General features: G+C 33.4%; 1 protein-coding gene across 1 annotated transcript; it reads right to left on the bottom strand.

Annotated features, from left to right (window-relative positions):
- Positions 1-2891: 2891 nt before the first annotated feature.
- Positions 2892-4156, bottom strand: LOC117330014. Its single transcript, XM_033888236.1, has one exon. It carries the CDS (start codon positions 4114-4116, stop codon positions 2938-2940), a length of 1179 nt encoding a protein of 392 aa, XP_033744127.1. The 5' UTR covers positions 4117-4156; the 3' UTR covers positions 2892-2937.
- Positions 4157-18034: the final 13878 nt, after the last annotated feature.

The following is an 18034-nucleotide window of genomic DNA, read 5'->3' as shown; positions in this document are numbered from 1 at the left end:
ATATTAATGTTTAGTCTGTGTTCTTTGGTTGTATCCAACTGCGAATCGAATTCACTCTTCCACGCCCCGCCCACCCGTAGAAACGAGTGTCACTTGACACGGACCATCGTCAACAATGTAAACAAGCATGTTGCATGAATGTAATAAAGCGCGCGGACTTATTCTCGACCATTTCTCGCTAGTGAACTAAAACAATGACCTATTTTCCTCAAAGGCAAAATAAAGAGGTCTTATTAATTCAAATAGGCTTTATATTTACTTATATTTTGTACTTGAAATTATTATAAGTAAATGGTGTGAAAATGACCTAGTGAACATGGCAGCCCTATGCTACAAAAGATGAAGAAGTGAGATGTTCCACACAGACTTAACATCTATCCGGATGACAATAAAAGAAACATCGTCGATTCGTCATGCAGTGCAGGATATTGAAAATAGCCCTTATTTATTCCATTTTAGTTGGTTTCCGCTTTGAAGTAAGATATACAAGTGTACTTAGCTATTGCTATAGCACTCACTTTCAAAGACATTTGTCTTTGGCATAATGTGAAAATAAATTTAAGTGACCAGATCATATTTGTTATTAAGATAATGATAAATGACAACATATTTCCTCCTTTTGTTATTAATTCATTAACGACCCCACAATTTCTACATGAGCGTTACTATGAGATAAAAAGGCTTGTCCCTGAAATTTAGGTAAAATATACTGGTAAAAATCAGAATTAATTTATATGTTGAAATTATTTTGCATATCTTCACATTAATTTTTCATATAGTTTGTTGTCATTCTTGCTTTTAGTTTCATTAGAGCTAATATTATCTTATTCTATATGTACTCGCGTTAAATAAAACTTTATTTGATTTGCTTCAATTTTATTCTGGAGATTTTCTCTGTCTCTGTTTTTTTTGTATAATAGATTTCAGATTGCCCGCACTGGCAGGTTGCCGGCAGGTTATACGTTGACTAGACCAGGACAATCTGGATTTATTTAAAAGTGATTCTGAGCCATCATGTGTGTATCCTCTGTCATGTAAACTTTTATTATCGATTGATCTATCATTGAGTTGCTAAGTTGTATAATTTGTCAAAATCTTGTAAAATTAAGGATTTAATCTCTAAATACAAATTAAGTACAAATATTTACAATATTTTCATGTATGTCAGTCAAACATCTATCTATCTTATTTTGTTCTATCTTGACTTTGTCTTTACTGGACTCCATCAGTCCATATGGTATGTGCTGATCAGTGTACTACATGGCTCAATAATGTTGCCTTTCTTAAAATTTTTCTATGTCTGGATATAGTTTACATTTTAAAACGGACACGGTAATTATGTGATGATCCTAAATATCCATTGTACACATAGGTGTGTTTGTTTATTTTGTTTTTATTTTGCTATTTTTACATAATTATCCTCTGTAATATGTGATGTAAGGGAAATAACTATATTTTCTTGCTTGAGTTTTACTTTGTTAAACTTATCTGTATTTGTTCTAACTTCATATTAATTATCCTGTACAGGAAACAAAAATGTAATCATGAATGTATTACGTATATGAAGCCTATGCCCCTTGTGGGCCCTTGTTTTGCCAATAAATATTTTTTATATTTTATATTTACTTGTTCCCAGAGAACATGAAAAAGCCATGGTACGGAGCATTCACATAGACCAAATGAATGCATTTCAAAAATCTTATCAATCGTGTTGAATAGTTCCATTCAAATATTGCGTAGGGATTTTAAAATATATAAGTGAAGCATCGATGTTTTGAGACGGATCGTGAACCCGATAGCAAGCTTACCTGTTGCTGAGATTACATCATTAATTTCAAAGATTATAACGAAAATATTGTCTAAATCAGACGATCATTCCTGAAATTATCTTTCAGATTAAAATGCATCAATACACTAGATTGTAATAGATAAACTGTTTAGAACGGAAACAGGTTGTTATTGTGTTTGACAGTATAGAGAAATTTTTAGTAAATGTTTTTGATTTTGTTTGGTTTAAGAAGTATATATGTTTTGTAGTATTGAATGCAATATGGTTTTTTTTTATATTTGATATTTGTTTTATTTTGTTTTCGGTCCTGTAGAGAGATCAGTCAACGGTAAGTCGTACTTAACCCCGTCATTTGAACAGATTTTAATTCCTTGCGTATTTAAGGATGTATGAGGTCAAAATTTTCGAAAATTTACTTTTGTTCTTCCATAGTTATTTTGAAAAAAGAGTTGATGCCGGATTCAATTCTGGAAAGAGAAAAGTAGGTCGCTGTGCTTGTTTTTGCACTAGAGCTTTTTGAAAATGACATGTGATGCAGCACCATTTCCAAAACTGTATCCCATGAAAAATGCATGTTTAACTTAAATATCATTAAAGAATTTCTAGCATTTGTAAAAAAAAAAATCATATAAATTATAGTCTCTCAATTAATTGTTATTGAGAATGGACATTTCCTTCTCAAAACTTTAAAACGTAGATTAAAATATAAAAAAGAATATTTCTAAAATTTAACTTTTTCTTAAACTTTGTCACATGAACTGACCCTGAGTTATAAAAAAATAAAAAGAAAATGATAGGTTGCTGATGAACATTTTGAGATATTGCAATTTTGATTACCCTATTTTAATCATATAGTTCTGGGAATCCCCTCATACACAGTACAATAAAAAAATGATTTGCCACAAAGTTTATTCAATCTTGTATCTTCTCTTTGAGATTTCCTAGACCCGAGAAAAAATACTTCGTTTCTGCATTGTATCATTATATTATTGGAATATTAGCGATCTGTATCTTCCCTGACACCACCTTAGATTTCATATTAAGCTGCAGAAGAAGGATTCCATATTTTACTAATGTTTTTCATAAATCAAGGCAATATATATGGACTTAAGCAGTATTTATTATGACGTAATAAATATATAACATTATTAGTCAGCCTCATCACTACCATTGACAATATTTTTAATATGTTCTTTACGATTCAATGCAATATAATCTTTTCTACGGGTTAATTTTCGAAGGGAAAAAATAAGCAGTCCAATGCTAAGTGTTAAAAAAGAAGAAACCGGAACTACTATGAGGAGTATGTGTATTAATGGTTTCTTACGTGGCCAACATCCGAATCCGTCAAATGTTTTAATTTCAGATAACTTTGTCGGGTACTTCATCCATTCCACCACCTGCTTAATATTTACAATATAAACATCCTCAAATTGGTTCATATCATTTATAGCTCTTTCCATTCCATCTCTCATATATCTGGTATGAAACCAAGCAGCATGGATGCTTAATCCAAATGGAGATTTGTTCCCATGGTAATGTCTATAAAAATTATCCATAATATATTTATACGCCTCCGCCTCATTTCCGGGATTATTATGGCATCCGTCAACAAAATTACACATGTATTCGTGCTTATAGTCTATCAAGGAATTGATAGGTATTTGCCAGAAATTTTTGTGGTTTTGTTTTGGACATCTGTTGTTTTGACATCGGAAGGGCCATCCAAAGTCCAGCGTGAAGGGCCAAACGTCATCAGCGTCTAACTGGGGTCTGGTGTATATAAGTGAAATATCATACTTAAATCCGAGTTGCTTTAGAGCATCTACCTGTTGATCGCCTGCTGTTATGAGAAATGGACTCCTCCATCCTACAACCTCCTTTTTTGAAACACCAACTTGTGTGATGAGATTATTTCTCTGATCTTCAGCTTCTTTCCGCACCTTCACTCCCGAATTGATATGCGTATGGGTTACACTATGAACACCGAGTTCAAATCCATGTTGATAATACCGTTTTAAAATTGAGTAATCAGTGTATTCGTCAGAAACAAGAAGTGTAATACTGATAGGACATCCATTTGGATTCGTCAGATTATCCTTCAAAAACAGATAGTCATAATGATCTGCCATTTGTTCATTCACAGCGTCATCAAATCCAAAATAAACCATTTGTGGAATCTCGCTCAAATTCATTGGGTGATTGAATGTACTACAGAAACAGTTTGGCAAGAAACAGTTCACATCTTGTTGACAATTATTCTGTGACGTCACATCACACGTAGAGAAGATAATCACACTAGCTAACACGAGTAACCTGAACATCATATCACGGTGAAAGATGAATCTCAAATGCTTGGCGTACAATGTTCCAAGTCAACAATTTATCTCCGGACGTACTTACTTAATTATGAATTTAGCTTGGAGGCATATCTTATATCACATTTCTTGACATCAGACATAGCATTCATCTATATTGATGTGAATTACATAGTAGGATTTTATGGCCTCTAGCGAGCGATAGCCACACTCCAGAATACATATAGTAGTCTTTAAGGCAATTATGATATGCATATACAATAGTGAACCTTAATGAAGAATATTTATTCCATATCAACCAGTGACTTAATCTGAGTGAACTAAAATACAATAAATGTTAATACTTTAAATTAAGTATCAGGAAAGGATTGTACAAAAACAACACAAGATATGTGTGCATTTCAATGTAAATAAATGGGTTGGATATAGGAGTGTAAAATTAATTTAACTGATAAGGGAGGGAAGTGTTGATATGTATGGGACAACTGAGGAGACTCAAATGGGTCGAAAGAAATATCAATTGATTAATAGTGTTTACGCTTTTTTTTAGTACCTATCTAAATAATTCATATTTAACTTACCACTGCCTATATTCCTTCTTGAAATTTGTTGGCTTACTCTGACACTACGGGATATCGAAAAAATCTTACGCCGAAATTCGCTTTCAAGGCAAATTAAAACGGCATAACTGTAGCTAAAAGAATTACCATTAATATACACAGTTTATCTTAGTATACCATCTCCAACCTAGTTATTGTTTGCTTAATTGATTGACCAAGTTCTAAGAGGATGGTTTGTGCCCTAGGCAATAGTTTATTTCGAAATGAAATTAAGTTGACGTATTTCATATATGGACAGATATGAAACGGGCTTAATGCCCCAATTGTTGTTACTGTTTGATATCATTATTTATGTGAAATATACAACACGAAACAACGTTTATAAGTACTAACGGATATATCACATAGGAATGCCATCGTACGTAAGTTTATTTTAGTATATCGTGCGATTAAGTATAAGAAAATATCAATTCTTTATATCAAATGAAGCTCAGATAGCTATTTTTTGGTTCAAATTATGTGTACCACGGTCCTATATGACAAACCTGTTGATAAAAGGCGCATAATTAGTTGATACGGCGATCCTACAACAAACGGTTATATAATTTATTTTTCTTCTTTTCTTTCATTTTTATTTTAATGTGTATATAATCAAAACATCCTACGATACATTTTTGATAGCGATAACCGTGCTGAAAAACTTAACATCTACCTACATTATCTGACAAAAGTGGTCAACGCGCTACGAAATTCAACACATCCCTGTACTATGAAGATAGTGGTCACCCTGCTCGACGAAATTTACCAACAGTATGATAAAAGTTGCCATCGTGCCGACCAAAACTCAACGACATTTGCTCACACTAAGACATTAGTGCTTACCGTGATCGCAAACGGTTGGTCTGGCCCCCAGGAGCCAGAGTGGCGGGCCCAATAGGAGAAAAAGAGCAAATGATTTCAAATCTTTCCACTTTTGTACGAATGAAATGATTTGGTTCATATTTTACCTGAATTATCCTCGGATGCAGATGAATCAATTGTGCATAAGCATTTATTTGGCATTGTCCGGAGGTCAATGTCAAAAGTCATGATTAGGGTTTTTTTAAAATCTTTTCACGGATGAACATTTTCTTTAAAAAAAATCTTTTCACTAATAAACATTTTATGATGACACTAGAAAACAATGTTTTGAATTTATCAATGAGTCTGCAGTACCTTAATGTCAGGTCTAAGTTCAAGGTAACAAGTCTAAATATTAAATGTCAATGTCAAATTTTCTATTTTGTTTTCACTGATGACCATTTTGTCATGATATTATGAAGACAGGTTGGTTTGGATCAATCTAACATCAAACACAAATTTGATTTCCGGCAATGGCCCTGAAGAATACTGCAAATCAAACTTGCTAAGTATTATATCTGTTAATGGGGGTATATTGAACCAAGAGTCTGATCATAGAACATGTATAATGTTTATATCATTTCTACCTTCAATTGGTTTTTAAGTCAAAATGTCTTTTTCAAACTGAAACTTGATGGTATTGGCAGATGGCTTTTGATAATTGTTGGGGCATTCAATTCAGTGAAAACTTTGATATTCCCAGTTTTATTTTACTGTTCAACCCTGCAGATATACAACATTCCAAAGGCATCGGCCGCAGCTAGATTTATGATGTCATTATAGGTTGCAGATAACAAAATTCATATTTTCGTCTGCTTGGAACAAGGTCGTTATCATTTCTAAATTTATTTTTCTTTTCGTTACTCATTTCTCCCAAACTTGTTTATTACTAATATCGGGACATGAACATTAATATCGATTGCAGTTTTTTTTCCAAAAGTGCAACCTTGTATCATATATTCAAAGATATGAAATGAGATTTTTTGGAAAGGAAATCAAATAATTTATGTAGAATTTGCTGTGAGATTTAATTGAAAGATTTCCATGATAGTGATAAATAGGGGCAAAGTTCGGTTATAAAGCCAAAAAAGCCATTGTTGGGCCTTTCCTCGACAATGAATTAACATTGCCGAAGGGAGTCGTTCAAACCAATCAGATGCTTAGGACTTTTCAGATGAATATGGGTATACTTGTTGAATTGATTCTAAATATCTCGTTGAAAACAGTAATTGAGAGGTTGCACTTTGCACGAATATATAACGGTATTAGTGTGGCTGCATTCACCAGTCACATGACCTCACTTAATATGCAATTGACCTCAAAGGGTCGTCGTTATACTGAGGACAATACGTACTCTTATTTTAAATACTTTAAATGGAGGACAATATTTAAAGTGATGAGAATATTTTTCAAAACAACGTCACGAAAACAAGTGATACAATGAGATTTCGACAATCCTGGATCTCCATGGCGCTGGTAACGGTCACCATATTGAATCCATCCCAAGCAAAAGATTCAACAATGAGGATCTCCCTAACAACTACAGAATGAAGAAACATTGAAATATCATACAAAGACAAGAAGGTAAAGAAAATATGTATTTATTATTACATGTATTTTAAGAGAAAAGGAAAATATCCAAAACTGCCTTTTAGTTTTACTGTTTTCTTAAATATTAGATTAACAGTTACCTATATTTTATGTTTACTGTTACCATATATTTGAGTTTTACTGTTACCCTATATTTGAGTTTCACTGTTACCCTATATTTTAGTTTCACTGTTACCCTATATTTTAGTTTTACTATTACCCTATATTTTAGTTTCACTGTTACCCTATATTTTAGTTTAACTATTACCCTATATTTTAGTTTTACTTTTACCCTATATTTAAGTTTTACTAATACCCTATATTTTAGTTTTACTATTACCCTATATTTTAGTTTCACTGTTACCCTATATTTTAGTTAAACTATTACCCTACATTTTAGTTTTACTATTACTCTATATTTTAGTTTTACTAATACCCTATATCTAAGTTTTACAAATACCCTACATTTTAGTTTTACTATTAACTTACATTTTAGTTTAACTATTACCCTACATTTTAGCTTTGCTGTTACCCTACATTTAATGTTTAATGTTACTCTACAATTTAGTTTTTCTGTTACCCTATATTTTAGGCTAAATGTTATCCTATATTTTAGGTTTAATGTTACCCTACAATTTAGTTTTTCTGTTACCCTATATTTTAGGCTAAATGTTACCCTACATTTAATGTTTAATGTTACTCTACAATTTAGTTTTTCTGTTACCCTATATTTTAGGCTAAATGTTATCCTATATTTTAGGTTTAATGTTACCCTACAATTTAGTTTTTCTGTTACCCTATATTTTAGGCTAAATGTTATCCTGTATTTTAGGTTCAATGTTACCCTACAATTTAGTTTTTCTGTTACCCTTTATTTTAGGCTAAATGTTATCCTATATTTTAGGTTTAATGTTACCCTACATTTTAGTTTTGCTGTTACCCTATATTTTAGTTAAACTATTACCCTACATTTTAGTTTTACTATTACTCTATATTTTAGTTTTACTAATACCCTATATCTAAGTTTTACAAATACCCTACATTTTAGTTTTACTATTAACTTACATTTTAGTTTAACTATTACCCTACATTTTAGCTTTGCTGTTACCCTACATTTAATGTTTAATGTGACACTACAATTTAGTTTTTCTGTTACCCTATATTTTAGGCTAAATGTTATCCTATATTTTAGGTTCAATGTTACCCTACATTTTAGTTTTTTTGTTACCCTTTATTTTAGGCTAAATGTTATCCTATATTTTAGGTTTAATGTTACCCTACAATTTAGTTTTTCTGTTACCCTATATTTTAGGCTAAATGTTATTCTATATTTTAGGTTCAATGTTACCCAACAATTTAGTTTTACTGTTACCCTACATTTTAGGTTTAATGTTTCTTTATATTTCAGTTTTACTGTTGTTGTATTTTTTAGGTAATGTACCTAAAATGTAATGTGTAAGCATTGGTAAATAGGATAGGTAATTTACCTAAAATCTAATGGGTAATAATCATAAATAGGATAGGGAATGTACTTAGATATAATGGTTAAGTAATAATAAATATGATACGGAATATGCATTGTAAATTGTACCTTAAGAGTTAATATCAATAGGTAGTCTGTGCAGATAAATGAAACAAAAATGGTTGTATGTAAAATAACTGAAATATTTCCGATGATTTGGGGGTTACAATGATTTTGTTTGAAGAAGCATGTAAAGGTAAGCTGGCCATGCTTTCGAAAGAGGCCGAGATTACATATGAATAAATCTGCAATCCCAGGCAGACACAGGATGTATTGCAAATATTTTTTATATGGCATATGGATGGTTGAATATAAGAATACACATTGTATGACACCATTTTCCTATCACATCATTTCATTGAAAAGCTAATGTATCGAAAATCGATTGCAATGTACATAAACATAGTATTATTCTAATCAAGTAATCCTATAGTTTTTAAAAATGTGCTGTGATGGAAATTGATAATACTGTTTATACAATTGAACTCGATTGTACTGAAATCCTCGGGGAATGGAGATATACTTCAAATATCACCTTTCCAAGAAAAACGTAGTACCGTCTGCGGTCTGCCGGTTGTAGTTGCCTTTTCACGAAATATGAGGGTCGTCAATGTCACTGTTCTTTTTATATTGTTATAAATGTCTGTCAAATGCCAAAGAATGTCTTTGACTTTTGTGATTGTTTCGCGTGTAGTAAATTGAGAGTCAGTTGTCATCGATGTATAAACACAGCTGTCTCCCTCTTAGTATACCCGTAAACTACTAAGTAGATACAGAAGCATGCTCATAACAAACACATTTAATCATTACAATTCGCAATTTATTTGTATTGTATAGATAAGAATTCCATTTTAACCTATCTATTGATCGGACGCATAAAGGCCCGTCATCGAGACCAGTCGTAACCGGTACCTGTTTTTCTCTTTACCTGTAAGTAGAAACAAACAGGCTTTCAAATGATTGTATGTCTTTTTTTTTAAAGTATCCAATGAAATTGATTTGCTCAATATGTCAGTTTCTTTGTCGAAAAAAGTCAATAGCTCGAGAAAGATTTCAAATTACGATATCTTGTCCATAGTGACATTACTCACACGTTATGATACCAATTATTTCCCGATAAAAAACGTGAAGTTTTCTCCATTCAGACAGTAGCAGTGACATTGACAGTGGACTAGGAAACCCAAGCTGGGAAATCTTTCCTCATTGCATCTTACTTACTACGATTTCACTTTTGATAGGATCATATGTATTTGTATTCCAAACCTTTAAACCTACCTTTTCATTTTCGTATCAATGAAGAACATAATCCAAACGTTTATTTCTCAAGAAAATCAATACAAACCTCAGAAACTCCTTTATTTTTAGGACCTTGGTCCTTTGACCGATATTTATTCGTTCATCCTTTGTCCATTGGCTAGTGTCATCCATTGTCCATTTTGCATCTGTAATCAATTTTGCCTTTTCGACTTCTCAAAAGCCCATGAACCGATTTCAATGAAATTTTGCAGAAAACTTCCATTGCTAAAGGTCAATATTGTGAGTTAAAAGGTCCCCACTCCCTAAGGGACTGAAGGATGGAGCCAAAATCGGCCAAATTGACTGAAATGGAAAAACAAATTTCAATACCCTAATAAGGTAGAATCAAATACTCTTCATAGATGGAACATGCTACTGGTCCAATATCATGTGTCTGTGTATCTTGGTCATCAATCAATCGTCTTTGTGTGAAAGGACTTTTTACCCCATTTGACTCCTGTGGCAAGATCAAGGTAATTCATTTGAACAAATTCGGTAGATCCAAAATCAGCTTTCTGGGTTGGTTTGTTATTCAGAAGAAGTCTTTTAGAAGTCTTTTTGACTCTAACGACGTTGAATGTAGTTTAATATTTTCTGTACGTACACAATGGCATTCTAAAATGGAATATATTACACTTCATAGATATATATATTGTACAGACATCGTGGTACATGTATTTGCTAATTACAGCATTTTTATTGTTGGCAATGGAGATTATTTTCAATAGAATGCTAATGTCTCTGCATATTTCGATAGTGAAAGTGTCTGCACATCCCTTTGATGAAATGTTGTTCCTGATGATTCCTTTCTGTTTTTTACATGTCAGCAGTTGTATCGTGATATTTTGAGGGATTTTGGAAGTATTTGGTCTCTCCCAATGTTCCTTCATTTCATTCAGTAAATGAATAATAAAACAAAATGCCAGTTTATCGCTTGTCTGAACTCTGCAACACAGACTCCCAGACAATAGATATTTTATCTTTTTTTCAATCAAGAGGTAAACGTGTCAAACATCCCTTGACAGATATATGTAGCCATGCATCTCGAAAAGGCAAGGATACACGGAAGAGGAATGAAAACACAGGGGGCATTTAAACATACGAATGAGCATATGGACGCAGTACTGAAAGGATTTGGAACCTCCTTTGAGAACGTCACAAAACGGAAAGTATATGAACCCATTAGTATGTGTCCCGAGTATCTTGATGATAAAGTAATCGTTACAGAATCAGGAAATGTTCCCACGCTAAGCTTCTTGATAAGATAGTCACCATTCTTCGTCTTGACTCACCAACAGCCAAAACCATCTCAATGATAAGTTGGTAACTACGGTGGGAATGTTAAGGAAAAGAGTGATGTACGTGTAAAACACATGACATCTACGACCACACAAGAGGGTGCATTGATCATTTTAATGAAAATTCAAATATACATTGGTTTTAAGAAATGTGACTTGATTCAAATGCACAAATCGAACGAATTGTGCGGTGGAATCGAGATTCTAAATGTTAATGCAGTTGGCGAGGCTATCAGAAACTCGGATACTATTTGGAGTTTAGGATGCCATCAGCGAATTTTCCGGAACAACACGGTGGCATACGAGGAAGGATATGACGAGTCAATGCACGACTGTGTGTTTTGTGATCACGTGGACGGACCATTTCTGATCAAAACCAAAATATCAAAACAAATCAAATCTGGTAGTAGCTTGACACCAATGGGATTATGCGAGAATTTATTTATGATACTAAGTACGGAAGTTGCTTTGTGTGCTGACTCCTTGTTCGATATGGATTTTCAACGCCGTAGTGAGCTGACAAAAGACTGGCAGAAGTTTGGACGAAAACGGAATCTCTACAAGTTAAAGTTTTTTTCTTTTGGACTGACAATACATTTTGGATGTAATTCCTCGTATCATATCAAAATGGGAAACAAACTTAATGTACTTTGTTGCGTTTCTGTTCCTTTACACTGGTAGAAATTTTAACGGAGGTTAAATTTTAAATCATATTAAAATTGTACAAAAATCATTCAGATTTGGTGTATATGAAAGAAACAGTTATCAGGAATGAGAAAGGGAGATATGTTATAAGAGATCATCTTGCTTTATGAATAAAATCAGGATAACTGCAATTGTTATAGGATCGAAGATATAAACATTATCCCATGGAATAGAATGTCAGGTTAAACAAATTAATAAAAAAAATATCTTAAATTATTAAATTATTAAACATGTAACTTTTACTATTTTTCAGCCTTATGAAAAAAATCAAAGCTAATTAATTAAGCCTCGATGATATTCCAGAAGCTAAAGTGCTGTCCTTAAATTGCCTGGTAGACATGTATACATTCAGAGGTGGTCTCGTGTGTAATTTACACGAAAATATGCTTAATACAAATATTACCAATGCTTGTCTAGAAACAATGGATAACAATTTCCACTTCACTTAGGATTGTTCAGAAACAAATACATTTCAGCTAAAATCAAAAACAAGCAAATACATACCATATGACGTTGTTATATCTTTCTGAATACCAGTGTACAGGAACAGAAACACAACACAGTACATATTGAATCAATTTCCAATTTTGATATGAATAATGATAGTTTATCTTATGACGAACTTGTTGAATTGCAAGAAAGTTCATATAAAATAAATAATCCTAGCTGTATACTGATATTTGTCATTCATCTAAACCTGACACCATAAGTCTTATCTTCATTATACAGAAAAAAATATTGCGAACAGAAATGATCAAAATACAGAACGAAGTAATTGATCCTGTAAGTGAAAGTGAAGTGAGTCCCATTGATCTTGTAGCTTAAAAGAAGATGTCTTCAAAGATGCAAGGACCGGTACCGGTTAAGGCCTGCCATCATACATATTGTGTGAAGATTTTTTCTACAACAGTTAAAATACACAACATATATACAGCTATTGCATTCTGTATTTAATACTTAATTATGTATCAACTACATGTCTCATATTGTTTTGCTGATATTGACCAAAAGTTTATGTGCTAAATATGCAATGGGCATGGCTGTCGATACATGGCTGTTGAAAACAGATAGCTACTTTACACACATATATATATTGTATTTTAATGAATAGAATTTATGTTGTAAAACATAACTGATTAAACCAAATATACAACTGACAAACGTGCTTAATAAAAAAAATATTTTTGATAAAAATAAAGTTTTACAGTAAAATTATCCTTGTGGAAATGAAACTTTTTTGACATAGAGTAAAAAACGAATACCAGGCAGCCCTCGGGCATCAGGGTTAGTCAAGGTTTAATTCTATAAAATAATTTTTACACATTTGACCACTGTGACCTTGAAATGTGGGTAACTTATATCATTGATAGCTCACTCGATATGGTTCCAGTTAGTTCCCTGCACGAAACAGGGGCCGCGGTGGCCGAGAAGTTAAGGTGTCCCGACACTTTATCACTAGCCCAACACCTCTGGGTTACGAAACCTACGTGGAGCGGTTGCCTAGGACTAACCGTAGGCCGGTGGTTTTTCTTCGGGTACTCCGGGTTTCCTCAACCTCCAAAACCTGGCACGTCCTTAAATGACACTGGCTGTTAATAGGACGTTAAACAAACAAAAGCAAAACAAAAATCAAATCCCTGCTCGAAATGTGACACGTGAGAGTTATCTTCCTTCAAACAGTAATTGCGACATAAACAGTGGACTACGAAAATCGAACTTCGTTATACCCTCAATCCTCGCACCTGACTTACTACGCATTCTAATTTTGAAAAGAACGTGTGTATTTGTATTCCAAATCTTAAGACCTAACCTTTCTTTCTTGTATAAATGAAGTACTTATTCCAAACGTCATTTTCCAAATAAACTCCACACAATCCACAAACATCCGTTGTTTTTTCACGGACATGGCTTACGCCAAACCCGCGGAAATTCAAAATTATCTATAAAATGCAATTTTAATGCTTCTCTTCTTAAACTCTAACACATTCCAGATGGATAAATAGCACATCTATAGCATGAACTGCTGACTATATGTAATTCGTTGTCCTTAACATTCAAACTTCAAAACTATAGTAGTCAAATGATAGTCACTACAATTGTTATTTGTATTGATGCCTATGAATTATTTCGTCTTGTTTTTCTACTTTTTAAAAACTTAGATCTGTTGTGTTAAGGGGATGAAAACCTTGTCAAAGTGTCTATGACAATTTCAAGTTTATTTTTATGTTTTGCATATGCCAGTCTAGAAATGAAAATAAAACAAATTATTCTGAGACAACAGTTGGCTTGTTCATTAATCAGACCATCACTCTCTTTAAAATATGCGACAAGCAGAAAACGTAACAGTATGCTTCGTTTCCCCGCTCACGAATTGTAATCTGATCAAGACCATCGTCTTTTGTCAATATGTCGGCATGAATAATTCATAAAGGTTTGATAAAATATAATGTGATATCATTAAAAAATCACTTACTACTCTAAATTATTCTTTTTAAATTCCAACCTATCAACATTGTATGACTAGCTTTATTGTAAGTGTATGCCCATTATTACATACACAGACTAAATTACTTGAGGTGAAGTTCACGTGAAATTCACATGATTTTTTGTTCATGTGAATTTCTTAGGAATTTCACGTGAAGAAATACTGCCCGTATACAGTTTCATTTTGTAAACAAATCACATTTGTGTTAAATTTCCTGCAGCCTGCTGATGACAAATACATGTGTACTTAATTGCTTCCTATTTAATACCTTAAATGAAAATGCAACTACATGTTCTCCATTGTGTACCATTAACTATTCTTAGAACATGACCTTTCTACTCGATAATGTCATATAAATATCAATCGGCCATTGAGCGGTCATAGGCCAATCGTAAATAAATGCAATGTTGCCTGGATCCGAGCAATCAATTTGATGTCGTCTTTACTTTTAAAAATCATTATTGAAACGTACACATTAGTTAATGTATTTTACAATAAGAAGGATATGGTTAAGTTCAGGGCTCGTAATTAATTTTGCTGAAGATGTTACAAATATACATTACCATTTCGATATATGTTTTTATTAAAATGTTATTTTTACTCTTTATGTATGAAAGATAGATAGTGGTCCCAATGCTTTAAAAGCATTTGAAGCATATATATCACCACAAGGTTGTACTACATGCTCAGGATTTGGGTGACATTTTATCTGATATTGTTGGTGAACGTTCTCAAGAGATATTTCACACGGATTATTATCTAAGATTCATTTTAACGTGATTTAATAATATTCCACAAGGGTTATCAACGAAATGGAACTTAAATGATGTTCTACAAGTATTCTTATCTTAACGAAAATTTAATGATCTTCAACTAACGCGATTTGATAATGCTTCACAAATTTTCTTATGGTCGTTAATAAGTGATGTTTTACAAGAATTATTTATGTGTGGTATTTCATTTGAATTACACTCATAAAATTCATATTATGCTTGGTAACAAGGTAGGTTCAATATTCGATAGTGCCATTCATATATGTACAGCTATATGTGTTCCATAATGAGTTGAAAAGGTGCTAATTTCAATAAGGTAGTATATAACACAAAAACTATTTATTTCATTGAATTTCATAATAAGCAATTGGAAACCTGTCAAAGGCGTCACCGCTAGGAGAGCTACTGTATGCTAAGTAATTAACATTCTTATCTAAACAAACTACGAAGCGCTTTGTTTATGAATGTAGAGGGGGACGTTTCTAATATGTGAATATGTGTTAATGTGTTGAATGAAGTTCCTGTGCTAGTTAGGTAAGAGTGGCCGTGGTGTGTGTTTGTCCACGTGTACCTGTCATGCATTGTGCATTGTGTCGAGACCCTATGTGAGTGTACTGTGTTTGATTGGTCGGTCGTGTGTGCATTGTTACCGGGGTGTATATATACGGGTGCTGCGATTTTTACAGCGGGCAGTTTGGAGGGATTGAGTTCCTGAAACCGTCACATTTAGCAGTAGATGTTACTAGCAGTAGCGGGGTGCATTAGGTGGGATGGGGGTTGAGCTATAGCTGAAAGAGGGTAGGGTAAAGGATGTTATGTATGTTGTAAACGTAGGGCCCAGTATGTGATTGTGTTGTGTACTTTTTGTGGAAATGTAATAAATATTGTTAACTGTTTAATTGTGTCGAGTCTCCTTCACCAGCATTAACAAGCAGACCCAACGAACCTGGGTTAACGTGCGATTCGGGGTAGTGTGCCGGGTGCAGTTTGTGCATAACAAACTGGGCCCGACACGCTCCTGTTACATGAACAATAAAAACGCCTGGCTTATTGAAGACCTGTCATCTTTAAGATATGAATCAACCATGAACTTTAAATGTTTGTCTTTAAACCAGCTCACCCTTTTCTGCAAACAAAGAACACGTCGAGCGTTCACATTCATAGGTTTTGTCGCCCTACTATTATGCGCTAGCCAGCCTGTACTCATGATAGTACAATCACAGCAAACTTCTCAAATTTTTACGTCCTACTGCACACAAACCCCCTCTTTTAGTACCCACGCACACAAAATATAAGCACCTCACAATATAAGGAGGTGTAATAAAAATGGATTAGAAATACGCTTGGTCTTGTCATTAGCTTGATCTCGGTTGTTTTTATATATATATATATCTTATTTTTCAATATTTTTTTTTTATATTCTAATAATTCGCCTATATACTAAGATATAGCAGCTACACCACTTCTGTAACTACCAATATCCAACTGTGATATTCAACATGTATTAGTTTACTTTGAATTTTGATGTGTCTCTTGTCTGACAAATATGAAATATATATATTAAATTTAAGTACTCAGTAACAAGTTGAATATTTAACAGCTCGGAAATGATTTTCTTTGAATGTTGGTATTATCATGTTTACAAGAAAAAAAATGGCAGTAGGCCTATTGGTGTAAAATACAAAACAAAATATAAATTTGTATGGTGACCTCTTCGAAAATTATTGGTAGATACTAAGACCCGGAGTTGCAAAATTACTGTCAGCTTCATCGACGACGCCCGTCAAACAAATCTAAGTCAAATTCCGGTAAGGTGATATTCTGAGTAAGGTAGTGACAACGGAATCACTAGGTATATCCAACACGTCTGACGTCATATCGCATTAAAACGAATCCAAACTATAATCGTTTTAGAAAACTTTTTGTATCAAATTAAACACTGGCATTCCAAACAAAAGGAAAACACTTTGATCGTATAAAAAACATCAGCGTGGGGTACCGTGCTTAATTGACTGAATATGGCGGGGTTTATTTTTTGTATTCCTGACGATAATTGCCTGACTGCCTATATATACTTGTGTGCCATTTTGTTTTTTTAACCACACCTAACAACTGTGACTGCCTGTAATCTGTTTCTAGATCATAAAGTGAGAACCATTCACAATCAAATTGGAACACTCACCAGCCATCAACCACAGTACAACAACGTGGAAACATACACAGATTATATGCCAACCTACAACCATTGTACAACCACATGAGAATATAACAACCTACAACCATTGTACAGCCACATGGGGACATACAGAGTATATACCAACCTACAACCATTGTACAACCACATGAGACTATAACAACCTACAACCATTGTACAACCACATGGGGACATACACAAATCATATTCCAACATACAACAATTGTACAACCACGTGGGAACATACACGTATTATATGCCAACCTATAACCATTGTACAACCACACGGGAACATACACAAATCATATTCCAACATACAACAATTGTACAACCACGTGGGAACATACACGAATTATATGCCAACCTACAACCATTGTACAACCACACGGGGACATACAGAGTATATACCAACCTACAACCATTGTACAACCACGTGGGAACATACACAAATTATATACCAACCAAAAACAAATGTTCAACCACATGAGAACATAAAGATTATATGCCAACCTACAACCATTGTACAACCACGTGGAAACATTCACAAATTATATACCAACCTACAACTATTGTACAACCACATGGGAACATACACAAATTATAT

This window comes from Pecten maximus, chromosome 6 (assembly GCF_902652985.1).
Source record: "Pecten maximus chromosome 6, xPecMax1.1, whole genome shotgun sequence".
In the NCBI taxonomy this organism is placed as follows: domain Eukaryota; kingdom Metazoa; phylum Mollusca; class Bivalvia; order Pectinida; family Pectinidae; genus Pecten; species Pecten maximus.
This window is presented reverse-complemented; position numbering and strand designations above follow the sequence as displayed.

What these genes read in the sequence shown, in the direction of transcription:
- LOC117330014 (XM_033888236.1), bottom strand. Translation starts at nt 4,116, where the DNA reads ATGATGTTCAGGTTACTCGTGTTAGCTAGTGTGATTATCTTCTCTACG.